This window comes from Sorex araneus, chromosome 6 (genome assembly GCF_027595985.1).
Source record: "Sorex araneus isolate mSorAra2 chromosome 6, mSorAra2.pri, whole genome shotgun sequence".
In the NCBI taxonomy this organism is placed as follows: Eukaryota; Metazoa; Chordata; class Mammalia; order Eulipotyphla; family Soricidae; genus Sorex; species Sorex araneus.
Window position 1 is genome coordinate 165,213,568 of NC_073307.1, and position 18,914 is coordinate 165,232,481.

The following is an 18,914-nucleotide window of genomic DNA, read 5'->3' on the forward strand; positions in this document are numbered from 1 at the left end:
GCCAGGCCAGTTCTGGAAGCTGATTCAGAGAAGAGGTGCCTGGTCAGGGGACCCCAGGAGGACACACGGGTGGCTGAAGGCATCGGGAAGGGGGGTGGGTCCCTGCTCCTGGTGGCTTCTGAAAGGGGGACCCTTGAGCAGGGTAACCCCAGATCTCTAGGGTGGGATGCACCCCGGGGGCCTACCAAGAAGCAAACAGCTGAGGGGAGGGGCTGTCCATCACACCCCCAGGCATCACTGGTCCAGGTGCCCCCGAAACCAGCAGCTGACAAATGCACCCTTGGGGGCGGGGGTCCCACTGGCCTCAGGGCCAGTATAGGAAGGATGCAGCCGCTGCTTGTGGGACCCCCACAACCGAGTGTGACTCTCTGGCACTGGGGAGCCGGCCCCATCCACGGCCGACCCATCGGAGGTCCCAGTGATATGGGAAAGGGGCAGATGGGGGGCTCTCGACCGAGACGAGACCACCAAGGACTGTGGCACACACACATGGCCCGCCCAGGAGCCGGGCTGTAGGCCCAGTGGTCTGCTCTGCCCCCGGCTCTGCTGCCGGGGGACCCCCAGCCCCTGCCCCCACCCTTCCCCCTTTCCCCCCCTGCATGAACTGTTGACTGGCGGGGAGGGGTGTGCCGAGGAATGATTCTAAACCAAAATAAAGCTGGAGCAGGAAGCAGGAGCCCCGGGGAGCCCAGCTCAGCCCGGACTCCCTCACATCTCCTCCAGGAATCAGGGAGTCGGACGTCCATGTGGCTTGCTGCGAACATGCCTTCCCTTGCTGCTGGGTGCCCACCTACGAGGTGGGGGAGAGCCACACACACACTTGGGGAACTCAGAGAAGGACACCTGAGCTAGGCCTGGAGGGGAAGGAGGGTGGAGCATACCAAGAAGGCTTCCTGGAGGAGGAAGACAGGCGGGCCTATCAAGGAAGCCTTCCCAGTATTGTGTGGCTCCCAGACACCAGACGCACGGGGCATCTTTGAGCAGGTAATCCCTTCCTGGGGGTTCTACTCCCTCCTTCCTGTATGGTCCTCCTACGCAGGAGGGTCAGTGCTCGTATTTCCATCTTCTCCAGGAAGCCCTCCCTGATAACCACTCCTCCTGAGTTCCTGCAGCAGTCTATCTCATTTATCACCTCCACCTGCTCAGTACTGGAGGCGGGGTGGCCAGAAGTGCTTCATAGTCAGGCCCTGTGATGGGCAGTGCCCGGTCAGGGGTGTGCCTCTTGGCATTGAGGGTCTTCTCCCCTCCCCCCCACCCTGGAGGAGCTGAGGGACGGGCAGTGGGACCTAGGGGTTAAGACTGAGAGACAGGGGCCGGAGCGATAGCACAGCGGGTAGGGCGTTTGCCTTGCACGCGGCCGACCCGGGTTCGATCCCCGGCATCCCATATGGTCCCCCAAGCACTGCCAGGAGTAATTCCTGAGTGCAAAGCCAGGAGTAACCCCTGAGCATCGCTGGGTGTGACCCAAAAAGCAAAAAAAAAAAAAAAAAAAAAAAGACTGAGAGACAGGGGCTGGAGCGATAGCACAGCGGGTAGGGCGTTTGCCTTGCACGCGGCCGACCCGGGTTCGAATCCCAGCATCCCATATGGTCCCCTGAGCACGGCCAGGGGTGATTCCTGAGTGCAGAGCCAGGAGTAACCCCTGTGCATCGCCAGGTGTGACCCAAAAAGCAAAAAAAAAAAAAAAAAAGACTGAGAGACAGACAGCCCCAGCTTAAATCCCAGCTCTGAGATGTTTAGGGCTGTGTGGCCTCTCGCCAGTTACCTAACCTCTCTGAGCTTCCATCCCCACAGCTGCAAAGAGGGCTGAGGAGAATGCCTGCACCCGGCACAGTGCTCCCAGCACTCACTGCTCTTGGGCTGGGGCCCTCTGAGCCTTCCTCCTCGCTCCTTCTCCCCACCCTTCCCTCCCTGGGTTCTAGCTCAGTGAACAAACTGGCCCCATGGTGTCCCTCCTGCCTTTTTCCGTTCCCGGTGCCAGGAACGCACTGCTTCGCTGCCCGTCCACCTCAGAGGCCAGCGGGCTCCTTCCTGCCCTAATCTGGGCCTCGCCCGGTTCTCTCCACCAGTCACGCCTGGAAGGGCCCAGAGCACTGAGGCCTGGTCCCAGCCGGTGGCTCCCGCCCTAGTAAGACCTGGGTCTTGATGATCTCACTCGCTCCGAGCAAAGTCTGTTCCCCTCCAGAGCCTCCGTTTCCGGGGCCAGAACAACGGGACAGCGGGGAGGGCATCGACCTTGCACACAGCTGGCCCGGGTTTGATCCCCGGCATCCTATATGGTCCCCTGCGAACCACCAGGGGTGAGCCCTGAGCACTGCCAGGTGTGCCCCGCCCCAATCTAGAGAAAGAACCACTGGGTACCAGGCCTTAGAGCTTCCTAAACACCTTTGGGGGCTCTGCGTGTAGGGACTGGAAGTCAAATGCCTGGGTTAGAAGTCCAGCCTCGGGCCAGAGAGAGAGAGAGAGCACAGAGGGGAGGGTGCTCGCCTTGCAGTGGCCGTCTTGGCTTCAAAACCTGGCACCCTGTATGGTGTCCTGAGCACTGCCAGAAGTGATCCCTGACTCTGCCCCCCTCCCCCCAAAAAATAGTACCAGCTCCTACCCCATGGGATCTTGGCCAAAGCAGTGACCGCTTCAGGCCTGTTTTCCCGTTTGTCAAGAGCGGATAAGAATTAGATGTTGAGGGGCCGGAGCGATAGCACAGCGGGTAGGGCGTTTGCCTTGCACGCGGCCGACCCGGGTTCGATCCCCGGCATCCCATATGGTCCCCCAAGCACCGCCAGGAGTAATTCCTGAGTGCAAAGCCAGGAGTAACCCCTGAGCAGCGCTGGGTGTGACCCAAAAAGCAAAAAAAAAAGAATTAGATGTTGAAGGACAGAATGAGATGATCCATTCCACGTAGGAAGCCCCTGGCCCTGAGTTCGAGTTTTCGAGGGAGGCAGCTGCCAAGGCATAGCCGGAGGGATCCGTGTTTGGGGAGAAAGGGAAGGGAGGGGTCCTCGGAAGCCCTGAGGAATCCGCAGGGCAGGATGGGACTCTGAAGTTCCACCCCTTCGGCAGCTGCTTCCTGCTTTTTCAGCCTGAGGGTGACACCCCACATCCACCCCCAGCCCAGCTGTCGGACCTGAGCAGGGACCTGCAGGGAACAGAGTGGCCACGCGGGGGCAGCAGAGACCCGTCTGAGCTTGCAGGGTCTTCCCAGCCAGCCCGTCCCCTGGCCGGGGGAGAGGGGCGCTAAGATCACGGGCCCAAACTGTGGGCTGGCGGGTGGCCCCCTCTCTGCTGCCCCCACACGCGAGGTGCATGGGTTCCTTTCTTCGCTGGCGCTCCTTTCTTCCACTTCCCTCGCTCCCTGCGCCCTCACCGTCCCGGGATTGTCCAGGCAGGCTGCCAGCTGGTCTCAGCACCCCAAGTCAGGGCTGGGGGCCAGCCCGATGCGCTGCTTCTCTCGAGAGGGGACAACCTTGGTCCCTGCCCGCTGGGTGCCCAAGGCTGCTGCCTGCCCTCCCGGAGCCCCCCGGGGGGACTCCATGTGGCTGGAAGGCCAGCTTGGCCACTTCTGCCATCCTGGGGTCTGCGAGCAGAGGTCCACTCCGAACCCGGGGGGCGTGGTGGGGCTGAGGCAGGAGAAGGGAGAGGATGCCACCCCAGGCCAGCGGGCAGTGACCATGACCGCCGCACTGTGGCCGGATCCCGGGAGAGCTGAGTTCTGGTGCTGACTCTGGCCGGGTCTGCAGGCAGTGGCGCCGGGTGGACCCCCTGCACCGCCCGCTCTCAGTCAGAACAGAGGGAAGGACGCCGGGAGGGGCTCGGTGGGGGCAGGCCGGGCCTCACCCTCAGTTCCAATTGCAGGTTCTCCACCCACGGAGCAGCTGCGCTCTCAGACCCAGGCTTGATCTCCCCAGGCCTCAGTCTCCTGCTCCGGAGAATGGGCTGCTGGCGCCACACACCAGGATCAAGGCCCCGTGGGCGCTGCTATTAGGAAATGCTCAGTGAAACTGGAGATCATGACAGGCACCCAGGGTGTCATTAGCGCGATTATCCCCTTAGCAACCAAGGCCAGACGCCATGGGCCTGCCTCTCTGGCTCTTCCGCCCCCAGCGAGGCCCCAGCTGCCACCCAGGGGCTGGTGCCGGAGAGCCGGGGCTGACAGTTGACGGCTGCGGGTGGGGCCTGCCCTCCACTCCCTGCTCCGCACTGCAAGTCGCTTCCCGGCCCCGGGGGCAGTTTCGGGGAGCCAGGGGCTGCTGAAAAAGGGGTGTCCTAGGATCTTACCTGCTGGGCAGGAGGGTGTCAGGCCCCGCCTCAGAGGGGGAGGGGCAGTGCCTGGGGGTGCCGAGGGCCACCCTCCTGGTCCCTGTGAAACGCTATTAGGAGGGACAGCACCCAAGCCCCAGTCTCATGCGTTAATTCAGGGTCTGGGGAGTCCCGGGGCCCTTTGTTTCTTTCTTTCTTCGGGCCACACACAGCTCAGGGGTGACTCCTGGCCCTGCACTCAGGAATCTCTCCTGGTGTTGCTCAGGGGACCAGATGGGATGCTGGGGATCGAACCCAGGTTGGCTGCTTGCAAGGCAAATGCCCTACCTATTGGGCTATCACTCTGATCCCCCTTTAAAATTAAAAAAAAATATATTCAGTTTGGAGCCGGAGAGATAGTACAGCAGGTGAGGCGCTTGCCTCGCACACGGCAGAATCAGGTTCGACCCCTGGTACAGCCTCTGGTCCCCCAAGCCCCTCCAGGAGTGATCCCTGAGCACAGAGCCAAGAGTAAGCCCTGAGCACTGTCAGGTGTGGCCTCCCAAACCAAAATAATTATAATAAAAGGTTTTAATTCTCAGGATGAAGGTAGGACAGAGGTGAAGGGGCTTGTCTTGTATGTGGCGGTGCTGGTTTGATGCCAGCATTACACATGGAGTGACCACTGGGCACTGATCCGGGAGGTAGCCCAGAGCACTGCCCATGTGCCCAACCCTACACACACACACACACACACACACACACACACACACACACACACCCCAAAACTAAAAGGGACAACAAGGGCTGGAGTTGATAGCACAGCGGGTAGGGCATTTGCCTTGCACGCGGCCGACCAGGGTTCGATTCCCAGCATCCCATATGGTCCCCTGAGCACTGCCAGGGGTAATTCCTGAGTGCAGAGCCATGAGGAACCCCTGTGCATCGCCAGGTGTGACCCAAAAAGCAAAAAAAATAAATAAATTAAATAAATTAAAAAATAAAAGGGACAACAGAGATTAACCCAAAGGCTGGAGTGCAGGCCTGGCAGGCCCACCCTGGGCTCTGTCCACGCCCCACTTACCTTGCACGCGGCCAACCCGGTTCAATCCCCACACACCCCCTCCCCGCAGCACAAACGTTCCCCAGCACTGCCAGGGATGATTCCTGAGCGCAGAGCCGGGAGCAACAACCCCTGGGCACCGCCGGGTGTGGCCCCAAAACCAAACAAAAGACCCAGCTGCAGCTGGAACGCCGCGGACAGCGGGGACCCGGCTGTCCCCTCCAAGGAAGGTCAGGCCGCCGGGACGGGGCTGTCCCTGCGCGGCTGGTCTCCCCGGCTCACCTGGGCGCCGCCCCGTCCGTCGGGCCCGCCCCTCCCACATTCCAGCGCGGCCGCCGCGATGCAGGACGCGGGCGCCGAGGCTCCGGCGGGCGCGCGGGCCGTCAAGGTGGTCCTGGTGGGCGACGGCGGCTGCGGGAAGACGTCGCTGCTCATGGTCTTCGCGGCCGGGGCCTTCCCCGAGGTGAGCGCGGGTCTCGGCTCGGCCCCGGGAGGGATGCCCCGACGCCGCCCACCCCAACCCCAACCCCAACCCCACCCCTTCGCTGGCAGGGGTCCCCCGGGCATCAGCCCACCCGGCCTCCGCGGGTCCCCCGGGGATCAGCCCACCGGGACTCCGCGGGTCCCCCCGGGATCAGCCCCCTTCCGCCGGCCTCCGCGGGTCCCCCGGGCAACAGCCCGCCCAGCCCGGGACACTCGCGAGCCTCGGGCCCGGCGCTGGGCTCCCGTTCAGCCGCGCCACCCCTGCCACTATGCACCCTTGGGCAGCCCCCTGGCCCTCTCTATGCGGGTTCCACAGCCCCGCCAGAATGACGGTGCCGCCCAGTCACCTTGCTGCGGGGGGGGTGGGGTGGGAACTGGGGGGCAGGAGGGGAGGAACGCAGTGAGAAGTCAGGGGTCAGCTGTTCCTGTAACGGGAAGGGCTCCCTGAAAACTTGTAGGCAGATGTCGTTCTGGGTGGTGGCGGGGGGGGGGGGGTGTCACTCCCCAAGCCCTGCCCCCACCCCATGTTATTCCAAGGAACCTGCCTGGTGGGGGTCTCCAGCTGCCTTAGGGGTCCTCAAGAGCCTGTCTGGTCTCTCTGGGCCTTACCTGGCGTGGAAGGGCCTGGGAGGGAGGGGGCCCCCACTTGGCCTCCCTGCGTGGGCTTCAAGCTCAGGGGCTAGCTCCAGGTCAAGCCCAAAGCGGGGACTCCCCAGCACATGCCCCAGCCCTGGAGTCTGCGCTTGCCTCTGGCCAGGCAGGCGCGGGGGCGGGGGTGGGGGCAGGGGGGAGGGCAGGGCAGTGTGGACTGTGGACGGCCCCATGGAGGAAGCTGGTGACGCTGGGATGGGGGGGAGGGGGCAGGGGGGCGCTGGCTTTCCACTGCGGCGGGAAGCCAATTCCTGTGGTTTATGGAACTGACGTCACCTTCCCAGCCCGGTCACATTGTTTAAGTTGGGGGGTACAGGGTTTCCGGGGGCCCCTGATGCTGTCCATGTGAACCCAACAATTATGGCGCAAGAATGGAGCAGCGTGGCCGGGCGGGCCAGCAGGGGTGAGGGAGAGGGCGCCCGGCAGATTGGGGCAAGGTCGGGCGTCCTGGTACCAGCGTGGGGATCCGCAGGCTGCGAGGGGGAGGCCGTCCAGTCCCACACCAGCTCTGGGCATCCCGCCCTGGCTGGCATGTGGGGGCAGGCTGGCTGGGGCGTGGGGGGGGGCTGTGCTGATCCCGGCAGAATCACCCCCCCCCCCCCCGTTGCTGTTGGGGTCCTGGCGCTCCCTCAGGTCCATTTCCGAGAGCGATGAGAGTCCCTGCGGGCACTGGGTCCGAGCAGGAGAGCCGGTACCTCAGCTGCGTGGGGCTGCTTTGTTCACAAAGACAAGGGAGATTTCCAGGGCCCGGAGCCATGGTAGTGCTTGCCTAGCGCTCGGCCCACGCGGGTTCATTCCCCGGAACCCCCTAAGGTCCCCCGACCCCACCAGAAAAATCCCTGATTACAGAGTAAGCATTGCTGGGTATAGCCTAAAAAAAGAAAAAAAAATAGGGGGATGGGCTGGAGCGATAGCACAGCGGGTAGGGCATTTGCCTTGCATGTGGCCAACCCAGTTCAATTCCCAGCATTCCACATGGTCCCCTGAGCACCGCCAGAAGGGATTCCTGAGCTCAAAGCCAGGAGTAACCCCTGTGCAATGCCGGGTGTGACCCAAAACACAAACAAACAAACAAACACAAAAAAAATTTCCAGGGTACAGAAAGCTGGCACACAGGCTAAGTCATTTTTCTTACATGTGGAGACCCCAGTTTGATCCCTGCCACCCGGCACTCCACGCATGGCCCAAACCCTCTCCTGATTTTTTTTGGGGGGGGGTCACACCCTGCATTGCACAGGGATTACTCCTGGCTCTGCACGCAGGAATTACTCCTGGCGGTGCTCGGGGGACCATATGGGATGCTGGAAATCGAACCCAGGTTGGCTGGGTGCAAGGAAAACCCCTACCCGCTGTGCCATGGCTCCAGCCCCACCCCTGATTTTTTTTTTTAAAGCAAGTAGATTTCAGTGCCTGAACAATAAATAGCACAGAAGGTCAGGTGTTTGCCTTTTCCATGGCTGACCTGGGTTCAATCCCCAGCACCCCAGAGGGTCCCCTAAACACGGTCAGGAGTGATTCCTGAGTGCAGAGCCAGAAGTAACCGCTGAGCATCACCGGGTGTGGCACAAAAACCAAAAGAGAAGGTAGATTCCCAAGGGATCACTGAGTGACATTCTTTTCCCTGGAAAGAAGGAAGTAGGCTAAACAAATCTGGGGCCTGTTTCCACGGGGACCCAGAAGGCAGCTTCACCTCAGGGGCCCACTGGGACGCGTGGTTTGCCCGCCTCTGCCCGCCTCACGGGACCAGAGAGATGGTACCAGGGGGTGACTGTTGCTTTGCACGCACCCTACCCGGGTTCAATCCCCGGCACCCCATACGGTCCCCCAAGCCCCGTCAGGAGTGAGCCCTGAGCACAGAGCCAGGGGTGAGCCCTGAGCATGAGTGGGGTGGCCTCCTCTGTCCCCCCTCAGAAAAAAGACACACTATGGGCCAGAGCCAGAGGACAGCGGGGAGGGCACTGGCCTTGCCTGAGGCTGACCCAGGTTCAATGCCTGGCACCACATAAGGTCCCCTGAGCCGGCCAATACTGATCCCTGATCCCTGAGCACAGAGCCAGGTGTAAACCCTGAACACTGCCAGGTGTGGCCCCAACACACACACACACACACACACACACACACACACACACACACACACACACACACACACATACACACACAAAGACTGCCCTGCCCACCCTAGACCCAAACACTGAAGCCCCCAGTGCTCTGCCCAGCTGCCCCGGCCTGCTCAAGCCTCTGGACTCCTCTTCCAGGCAGCCCTCCCAGCCCAGGTGCCTGTAGCTACATGATTTGGGGGTCTGAATCCTTGGGTTTCCCACGCACAGTGGAGAGCAGAGCAGGCTGGGATCTAGAGGGGCACATTCATTCATTCATTCTCTGGGGCTTAACCTGGGGCCAGAGCAGGCAGGCGGATAGAGAACGCCCAAGACGGAGGGCGGGGAACCAGCTGGGACAGGGGGACTCAGGACTAGGACAGGGGGACTCAGCTGGGACACAGAGTGTTGGCTGGGACAAGGGGACTCAACTAGGACAGGGGACTCAGCTGGGACGGGGACTCGGCTGGGCAGGGCCGGGGGGGCCAGTGAACACAGCTGGGCCAGGGAGACCAGGCGAGTCCTGGCACCTAGGGCGGGGGAGGGAACCATCCCCAGGGTAGGGGGGAGAGGAGGGGTGCCAGCCCCCTCCGGAAACAGCACAGAGCCGTGGACCCTGCCCCAGGGAAAGTGGGGCCCCTCCTGGGCCCCCAGCCCCGCCGCAGGGCTCCAGCCCCAGGCAGCCAGCAGGCGCGCTGATCGCTATCCTGCCCGATGATGCAACGCCCCCAGGCCTGGCCCTGGGGGTCCGCTCAGAGCCCCTGCGACTCCACAGAGCCAGGTGTGGTCTAAAACAACAAAAAAACAAGAGATTTATCTTTATTGGCCCTTGGTGGGGGGGGGAGCAAAAACCACCCCAGAGGTGGATAGTCCAGAGTGGGGGGTGGGACTCACCAGTTCTGGGGAGGGGGGGCTCTCCCAGGCCTGGCTCCATTCTCCTCCTTGGGCTCAGTGTTGGGCTGAGGGGATGGAGTGCAGGACAGGTGAACCCCAGGCCCCGGCTGCCTCTGCTTCTCAGCTGCCCCGGCCCCACTGCAGCCCCGTGGTCCCCCGGGTTCAGAGGCCACCGTGAGCCCCATTCAGGTCCACCTCCCAGCAGCTGGGGCCCAGCATCACGAGTCCCCCCACTTTTAACTGGGACCCCGGGGCAGCGGCTGTGTTGAGGTTCTCCTGAGCACTCCACTGATTTCTGGGACCCCATCTGCAGAAGTTCCCTTTCATTGTTTTTTTATTTTGTTTGGGGGTCACATGCAGCAGTGCTCAGGGCTTACTCCTGGCTTAGTGCTCAGGGATCACTCCTGGCAGGGCTCGGGGGCCATATAGGGTACTGGCGATCGAACCCAGGTTGGCCCTATAGAAGGGTGTACCTCCCCCCGCGGTCCTATCTTTCTTTCTGCTCCCCCTTCTCCATTTTTGAGTATGTATATAAAACCCGGTCATTGGGCTCTGTGGAGGGTCCCCGGAGGTCTGGGGACAAAGGGCCTGGGGCCTGATGACCTCAGATAGGCTAAAAAAAAAAGCAAAAATGGGGAGCATGGTGTGGGGAGGCCTAGAAAATAGTCCAGCAAGAGGTGGTCTTGGTTGGATATGAAAGATGGACAGGCTGAGAACAGACCCCCAAAACTTTTTTTTTGCTTTTTGGGTCACACCCAGCGATGCACAGGGGTTACTCCTGGCTCATGCACTCAGGAATTACTCCTGATGATGCTCAGGGGACCCTATGGGATGCTGGGAATTGAACCCAGGTCGGCCGCGTGCAAGGCAAACGCCCTCCCCTCTGTGCTATTGCTCCAGTCCCCCCAAAACTCTTTATGCCCTCTCAAGGGCAGGCACTAAGTCTCGATGATTTCTAGCTCCCCAGGATCTAACACTGAACTTCGAGAAGGTTCATTTGCTCAATGAATGAATGAAGGGAAAAGGCAGGCGGATGTTTGAATGAACAAATGGAACCAGAATGAATGCACGAGCGGGGTGCAGGGGACAGCTTGAAGGCGCGACCCAAGTTCAACCCCCAATACCAGATGGCACCCAGGCTCTACTGAGGAGGTCCCCCTCCAGTGAATGAATGAATGAATGAATGACTAAGCGAATAACTTGCTGTCAGTCTGGGAGAAGGAGCCACAGGAAGTGTCTCAGAAATTACAAAGACAGGGGCTGGAGCGATAGCACAGCAGGTAGGGCGTTTGCCTTGCACGCGGCCGACCCGGGTTCAAATCCCAGCATCCCATATGGTCCCCTGAGCACCGCCAGGGGTGATTCCTGAGTGCATGAGCCAGGAGTGACCCCTGTGCATTGCTGGGTGTGACCCAAAAAGCAAAAAAAAAAGAAAAAGAAAAAGAAATTACAAAGACAAATGCGTGTGGCGGGTGGGCAGGGCACTTGGCTTTCCAGCAGCCGGCTGGGTTCCATCGCCAGCACCACATATGGTTCCCCCCAACCTGGCTAGTGACCCCTGAACACTCCTGGCATGTGGAAAGGCCCATCCGGCCTGCCCAGGAGCACCTTGCTGAGTGCCTTAGTCAGAACCACCAGTCAGGACTCCGGGAACCCTGACTCAGAGCTCAGCCTGTGTCCAGTTTCTCCCCAGAGCGGCCCAAGAGGGCCCGAAGGCTGGGCGTGGGCTTGGCATGTGGGAGCCCTGGGTTCCAGCCCCCCGCCCTCCCACAGTCCAGTGGTGCCCCCAGCACCACTTGGTTTGGCCACAAACCCAAGCAGAAGTGCCTATATTCTGGGGCTGAAGAGAAAGCACAGCGGGGAGGGCGCTTGCCTCACACGCGGCCCACCTGGGTTCAATCCCCGGCACCCCACATGGTCCCCCGAGTCCCGCCAGGAGTGACTCCTGAGTGCAGAGCCAGGAGCAAGCCCTGAGCATTGCCAGGTGTGGCCCCAGACAAACAAACAAAACCCAGAAGTGCCCACATTCTGCCACTCCCTGAGAGGGTGGCGGGTGTGCCCCGCTGTGGCCCGGGCACGGGTCTAACCCTGCTTCAGAACTGGCTTCACAGCCCCGCTGCCACCCCTTCTCCACAGAGCTACACCCCCACCGTGTTCGAGCGGCTCAGTGTGAACCTACAGGTGAAGGGGAAGCCCGTGAACCTCCAGATCTGGGACACAGCAGGTGGGTGTGGGGGACGGTGGCCTTGGGCCCTTCTGAGCGGGCCAGCACCCTGGCGCCCATTGTGTCTGTCAGCTGCCCCAGCCAGGGCAGCCTCCAGCCAGGGAGGCTCCAGCCTGACCTTGACCTCTGCCCCCCCAACACACACCCAGCCTCCTGACCTTAGCTGATCTCGGGGCGCCCCAGCAAAAGTGTCCTGGTGGGGGGTCTCACCTGTCCTCACTTCCAACCCCAGGGCAGAGCAGACCCCTGCATGGTGGCCTGGAAGCCCCAGGTCCTGCGCGACCCTGCCTGAATTCTCCCAGAATGGGGGTTCCCTTGTCAATGAGCCGTGCCCGGCCAGGGGACTTGGCTCACCCCTAGGAAAGCCATGGAGCAGAGCCCCGCGGGCACCCGAAGCGCAGAGCCCTGCACCTACCCCATCTGTCCCGCTAGCTGTGCGGGAGACGCTGACCGGCAGTGACCACGCCCCCGCCCCCTCTCTGCGCAGGGCAAGTGGACTACGACCGTCTGCGGCCACTCTTCTACCCTGATGCCTGTGTCCTCATCCTGTGCTTCGACGTCACCAGCCCCTGCAGCTTCCACAACATCTCCAGCCGGGTAGGGGAAGGATCTGGGCCCTGCAGGCACCCGCCAATCTCCAGCCCGGTAGGGGGTAGGAGCAGGCCCCAGCCCTTAGGTGTAGGGGGCGGAGCCAAATCCCAGCTGTGTTGGGCAGGGGGCGGTGCCCCACAGAAACCCACCAATCGGGGCTGGAGAGATAGCACAGCGGGTAGGGTATTTGCCTTGCACGCGGCCGACTTGGGTTCAATCTCCGGCATCCCATATGGTCCCCCAAGCACCACCGGGAGTAATTACTGAGTGTAGAGCAGGAGTAACCCCTGAGCAACACTGGGTGTGACCCAAAAAGCAAAAAAAAACCAAAAAAACACCAATCTCCAGCAGCAAGGGGCGGTGCTCTGCAGACACCCACCAATCTCCAGCCCAGTAGGGGCAGGGGGCGGGGCAGTCCCCAGGCATTAGGTGTAGGGGGCGGAGCCAATCTCCAGTGTGTAGGGATAGGGGGCGGTGCCCTGCAGACATCCACCAATCTCCAGCCCAGTAGGGGCAGGGGGCGGGGCAGCCCCCAGGCCTTAGATGTAGGAGGCGGAGCCAATCTCCAGCTGTGTAGGGGCTGGGTTGGTGCCCTGCAGACACCAGCCCATCTGCCTCAGGGTAGGGGTACGGACCAGCAATACCAGCATCTGTCCTGTGTCAGCCCCGGACCCAACATATGGCTGGGCCCTCAGCATGTTAGGGAAACTGAGGCGGGAGTGGGGGACAGGGACTTGCTGGGAGCCCTAGGGGAGCTTGAGGGCTCCGCACCTACTCCAGATGGCCCGAACCTCTCTACCTCCCCAGTGCGGTGTGGACAGGCAGCTCTCACCTCTGTCTGCCTGCGGGGCCGCCTCCTGGGACTCCCCCCAGTGATGTCAGAGGTCCCTGAGGCTGCTCCAGGGATCAGGACATGGCCCCTGAGTGTCTGCTTCAGCCGCCTGGGGCCACAGCTCGGCCGAGACGGACCCTCAGGTTCTATTTCTGGCTCCTTTGGTGTGGGTGCATCTGCTGCTCCAGACTCAGGGTGGGGGGGTGCCAGGGCTAGGGGATCAGGCTGGGGGCTCACTGCTGGATCCTCCAGAGGAGTCAGGGGGCCTTCCTGGGAGAGGATGGGGCAGGACATCTGCTCCCAGGACTTACTGTCCTCACCCCTCCCCCATCCAGGGCCTCTCACCCCAGAGAGAACCACAGGAGGGAAAGCCCCAACCGCTGTTGATGCCACTTTGGTTTTGGGGTGGGGTTTTTTGGCTTTTTGGGTCACACCCAGTGATGTTCAGGGGTTACTCCTGGCTCCGTACTCCTGGAGGTGCTCGGAGGACCCTATGGGATGCCGGGGGTCCGCCATGTGCAAGGCAAATGCCCTTCCTGCTGTACTACCACTCCAGCCCCATGCTGAGGCCACTTTGTACACGACTTTATATACACACTTCGTGTATATGCTCCATGTACACCCTTCATATACATGAATTCATATACACAGCTTCATGTATTTATTTATTTGTTTATTTATTTTTGCTTTTCGGGGTCACACCTGGCAATGCACAGGGGTTACTCCTGGCTCTGCACTTAGGAATCACCCCTGGCGGTGCTCAGGGGACCATATGGGATGCTGTGAATCGAACCCAGGTCAGCCGCATGCAAGGCAAATGCCCTACCCGCTGTGCTATCGCTCCAGCCCCCCATGTATTTAATTTTGGGGTTGGGTTGGTATGTTTTTTGTTTTTTGTTTTGGCTTTTTAGGTCAGAGCTGGCAGTGTTCAGGGGTTACTCCTGGCTCTGCACTCAGGAATTATTCCTGGTGGTGCTCAGGGGACCATATGGGATGCTAGGGGTCAAATTCAGGTCAGCTGCATCCAAGGCAAAAAGTCCTCCCCGCTGTTCTACCGCTCCAGCTTCATGTATTTGAGGCAGGCGCTCTCCCCGGGGGTCACTTCTGCAGGTGATTTGGCTTCTTCCGGGGTGCTCCTGAGTGGCACTGAGCAGTGCTCAACCACATTCCAGCCTTCACCTTCAGCGCTGCCCTCTCTCCACCCACCACCTTTCCCTGCCTCTCCTCACGTGGTTCTGGATGTTTTCTCTGGGCCGTTTGGGAAGTGCCGGCCCTTCACAGCGCGGCAGTGGAGCGGGCGGGCGTTGGGCGAGGCCCAGGCCTGCCGCAAGTGGGTCATGATGCTTCTCTGGGTCTCGGTACATGAGGGACCAGTAGTGGCCGAGCCCATCATGCTGTCAGTGCCCGCTCAGGTGCCCTCTCTGGGGCCAGAGAGTGCAGGAGGCAGGGCACTTGCTTTGCACACGGCCACCGCCAGTCTGGTCCCCAGCACCCCTACAGTCCCCAGAGCCCCTCCAGGAGTAATTCCTGAGTGCAGAGCCAGGAGCAAGCTGCGAACAAGCAGGTTGTGGCCCCCAAACCAAAACCAATTAGGTGCCCTCTGTGCACGTGGGTGGAGCCGGTGTCCAGCCGCGTGACCAGCCCTCCCTCCTCACTCCTCCCCTGCAGTGGTACCCAGAGGTGAATCACTTCTGCAACAAGGTGCCCATCATCCTGGTGGGCTGCAAGACGGACCTGCGCAAGGACAAGATCCTGGTGAAGAAACTTCGGAAAAACCGCTTGGAGCCCGTGACGTACCACAGGGTGAGCCCCACCCCAGGGGAGGGGGGTGCCGGGAGGAGGGGGCACCCCAGCCTGCCCTCTGCGACCGGGCTGTCCTGCTGGTGTCTAGGAGGGGAACCTAGAATGTTCTAGAAGGTCCAACCAGTGGAAGGTGAGCCCTTGAGTTAGCCCCCAGCTCTGTTATAGGCCTGGTCAGGGGGGGAAGTTAATTGGCACCTTGAGAGGCAGAGACCCAGCTGGGAGGTGAGGCCTGAAACCGGGCGAGGCCGAGAACGAGGGATGGGGGAGCCGGGAGCTGCAGGTGCCTTAGACTAACTCACCTTCCGCTGCTGTGGGGGGGCCCTGAGCGCCCCAACCTCACTCAGCCCCACCCTCTTTCCCCTAGGGCCAGGAGATGGCGCGGTCGGTGGGGGCCGTGGCCTACCTGGAGTGTTCGGCTCTGCTCCAGGAGAACGTCCAGGCTGTCTTCCAGGAGGCCGCCAAGGTGGCCCTGAGCAGTCGCAGTCGCAACATCTGGCGGCGGATGACCCAGATCTTCTGTGCCATGTCCTGACAGCTGGTCAGGCAGGAGCTGGGCACTCACCCTCTGTCTGGACGACTGGGCTGGACCCAGCCCCCCAGACAGCACCGAAAGCAGACGGGCGCCTTCAAGGACAGGCCCCTAGCCCCAGGGCGGGGGTCCCTGGACAGCAGTGAGACCCCACTGAGTCCCCAGGATTGGGGTCCTTCGGGCTCACGCCCCAGGCAGGGGTGGACCTGGAGTCCCCTGGAATCGCTCCGGGTCGGGACCGCGCACCCCGACTTGCCTGGCGCCGCCTTGTGTCTATCCTCGGAACTGCACCCCTCGGGTCTGGCCAGCTGCAGCACCTCGGGCACCTCCCGCCCTGGCGCTCCCGCCCTTTTCCATGGTAACAGCAACAACAAAATGACTGTCCCTGGTGCCATGTCTCTTGTTTCGAAATGATCTTACACATATGACCCATGACACTTAAAATTCCATCCCAAGTGGGTGCTGGATCCAAACCCAGTAGGCAAATGACTTTGAACCCTCCAGACTTAATCTACGAAATGGAACCAGTCCAGGGCTGCGTCATCCAGCTATTAGATGTGTAAACGCGTCAGGGACACATCCGAAGACCTTAACGGGCCGGGCACCCAGGGCTGGAAGGTTCTGGGGTGTGTTCTTTAGGATTAATACAACATATAATACGGGATTAGGCCATTAGTCAGGGTTTCCAGTTGGAACTATAGAATCCTGGCTTGCAATATCCTGAATGCTGGCAAGCCCAAAACCTGTAGGGCAGGCCTGAGACTGAGTCTCGCTGCGCAGGTGAGGTATTGCTGCACAGCTGTTGGGCGGATGTCTAACCTGAAACCACTAACCAGTAGATGGGGCTGAGGTGGGTGAGCCTCGCCTAATCAGTTGAAGCATTCTCAGATGAGGTTTCCTACTAGGAGGTCAAGGTCGGAAGGGGAGGGGCAGAAGTGTGCAGATAAGGGAGAGACTTTTGGATCCTCTTTCCAGGAGGAAAAGAGCCCTGTGCTAGGTTAATGGAAGATAGACTAGCTCAGGAAAGGGAGAGGGACTGGGGGCGGGGGGGGGGGGAGGGCAGGGAGGCACACCCAGAGGTGCTCAGGGCTTACTCCTGGCTCTGTAGTCAGGAATCACTTTTGCAATGCTTGATACGGGATGCCGGGGCTCGAACCCTGATTTCCCATGTGCCAAGCTAGCAGCCTCCCCTCAGTACTATCTCTCTTACCCGAGAGGGAGGGATTTTCTAGGCAGGCTACTGCAGGCCCCGCCCCGTGTCGGCTCGGCGCGCCTTCCCATTGGACGGGTGTCTGTCTGTCTCCCCTGATTGGCAGCTCCCTAGCGCGGCTGCCCAGAGAAGTGAGTGCCGGGGAGCGCGCTGGGCGCTGGGCGAAGGCCTGGCGGTGAGTCGGGCCACCCTCGGCCCTTTCCGCCTGGCCCCCTCCCCGCCAGCCCCCTTCCGCAGCCCCTCATGGGAGCTCTGCCCAGCGGGGGACCCCTCCGGGCCACCTGCACCGGCCTGGGAGTGCTGAGCGCCTGCATGGCACACGGCAGCCCCCGGGGTCGCCCCTTGTCACCGCTTGATCCTGGAGCAGTGCAGGAAGCGGCACTTCCCACCCTAGCACCAAGCCCCAGACGCTCCCAGCATTGCCAGGTGTGACCCCAAAACAAAACCAAGACACCTGACCCTCCAGGAGCCCCCAAGCCTGTGCTCATTACCTCTGGCCTTTCCCCTAGTCAAACCCTCCCTCCCTCCGCCCCGAATAAATCCTTCAGGGTCCCGCTCAGGCACATCCCTGCTGCACCCATCTCACTGCCGGCACAGGGAGGAAGCTATCAGCTGGGGTCCAGTGAAAGACTGGAGGGCTTCCCGGAGAAGGCGGCCTGCCGCAGGCAGGGCTGCTATGAGGACAAAGCAGCGCCAAAGATCCGCCTGGCTGCTGCTGTAGACAGGCGTCCAGACTCCAGGAACAAGTCACCACACGTCCTGGAGGGTGGCTGGGGCTGGACTGCTGCAGGATGGCACCGGGGAAGAGGAAGCACGCACGCAGACTTCCTCCAGTCCCGGGAGAAACCGGACCAGACAGGGTCCTTCCCAGGACCTGGGACACCCGCCCAGGGAGGACCCAGCGGTGGGGGGCCAGAGGACTCCCCCCCTCTCTTCACAACCCGGGCGGCGCCTCCAGACACGCAGGGGAAGGTCAGCCGGGCCGGAGCCACAAAGCGCTGTCCCGCCGACGCCCTGCCTTGGGGTGTCTGCCGGGAAGGCAGAGGTGGGGGTGGGGATCCCGAGCTCCTCCGGGATCGGCCCCTCCCTAGCATCCTGTGAGGGGGCGGGGCCACCCCTCTGAGTCACAAAGTCACAGTCCTCCCTTGGACCGCCCAGGGGCCCCAGATGGGGTGCAGGGAGGGAGAGTGGCGGGATGCCTCACCCCTTTGGGCCACACGCCCTCTTTCTCCGACCTCACCTGTGCTCCGCGGCCTCTCTTTCGGCCTCTCTTTTGGGGGAAGTCAGCAAGGGATCAGGACCAGGACAGCAACAACCCCCCCCACAACACAGCAGAGCAGCTGACCCTGCACCCCCACACGCCAGGCATTGCTTTCCCAGCCGCGTGCTTCCCCCGATGAGTAGGTTGGGTCTGGAAAGCACGGGGGTGTCCTGGGTTCAAACCCCAGTTCTGCCCATCACCGGCTCTCAGGGGTGCTAAGCCATCAGCTGCCACTCCTGCTCCCTGTGCTGCTGTGGCCTGGCAGAGCTGCCCAGCAGGCTGTGCTTGCCAGGACGGCACCAGCAGGCCACTGGGATCGTGTGTGTGTGTGTGTGTGTGTGTGTGTGTGTGTCTGTGTCTGTGTGTGTACATATATGGGAGAGCATTTCGGCCACACCCAGAGCTGCCCAGGTCCTACTCCTGGCTCTGCACTCGGGGTTTACTCCTGGTGGGCTCCGGGGACCATAGAGGGTGTGGGGTTGAGCCCCGCTCAGCCATGGGCAAGGCAAACGCCCTCCCCCTGTCTTATCTCACCGGCTCCTGGGCTCATATAAAAACAATTGTGGAGGACATACCTGGTGGTGCTCAGGGCTTCCTCCCGGCTCTGTGCTCAGGAATCACTCCTGGAAGTGTGTGTGTGGGGTGGGGGGAGTGGGGGGGGTGGGGGCAGTCCACCCAGCCCCCTGGAGGCTCATGGAGTTTAGGGAACCGGACGGCCCATGTCCACCAGTACTGCAGGGCTGGGTGGTTGATCCCTAAAGAGGGGCCAGGGGAGGGAACTCCAGCTGAGTGGACAGTCCAGACTGGGCTGTTTGCTAGAGGTGGGGCTGGTTGGGGCAGCAGAGGAGGCATCTACTACCAATGTCTCCCCCGTGCTGGCTGGCTTTAGGTGTGTGTGTGTGTGTGTGTGTGTGTATGTGTGTGTGTGTGTGTGTTGCGGTGGTCCTGGCCAGCCACACTGCCACCCTTCAGCTTCCCCTATAGACAGCCTTCGGGGCAGAGAGCATTCAGGGCAGCCCCCTCAGGCCATGAGAAGGACAT

General features: G+C 61.6%; 1 protein-coding gene across 1 annotated transcript; it reads left to right on the forward strand.

Annotated features, from left to right (window-relative positions):
* Positions 1 to 5,475: 5,475 nt before the first annotated feature.
* On the forward strand, positions 5,476 to 15,701 carry RHOD (ras homolog family member D). The gene is made up of 5 exons (XM_004618556.2): positions 5,476 to 5,762; positions 11,560 to 11,647; positions 12,135 to 12,244; positions 14,739 to 14,873; positions 15,238 to 15,701. The coding sequence occupies exons 1-5, from the start codon at positions 5,640 to 5,642 to the stop codon at positions 15,403 to 15,405; spliced, it is 624 nt and encodes a 207-aa protein (XP_004618613.1). The 5' UTR covers positions 5,476 to 5,639; the 3' UTR covers positions 15,406 to 15,701.
* The last annotated feature ends 3,213 nt before the right edge of the window (positions 15,702 to 18,914 follow it).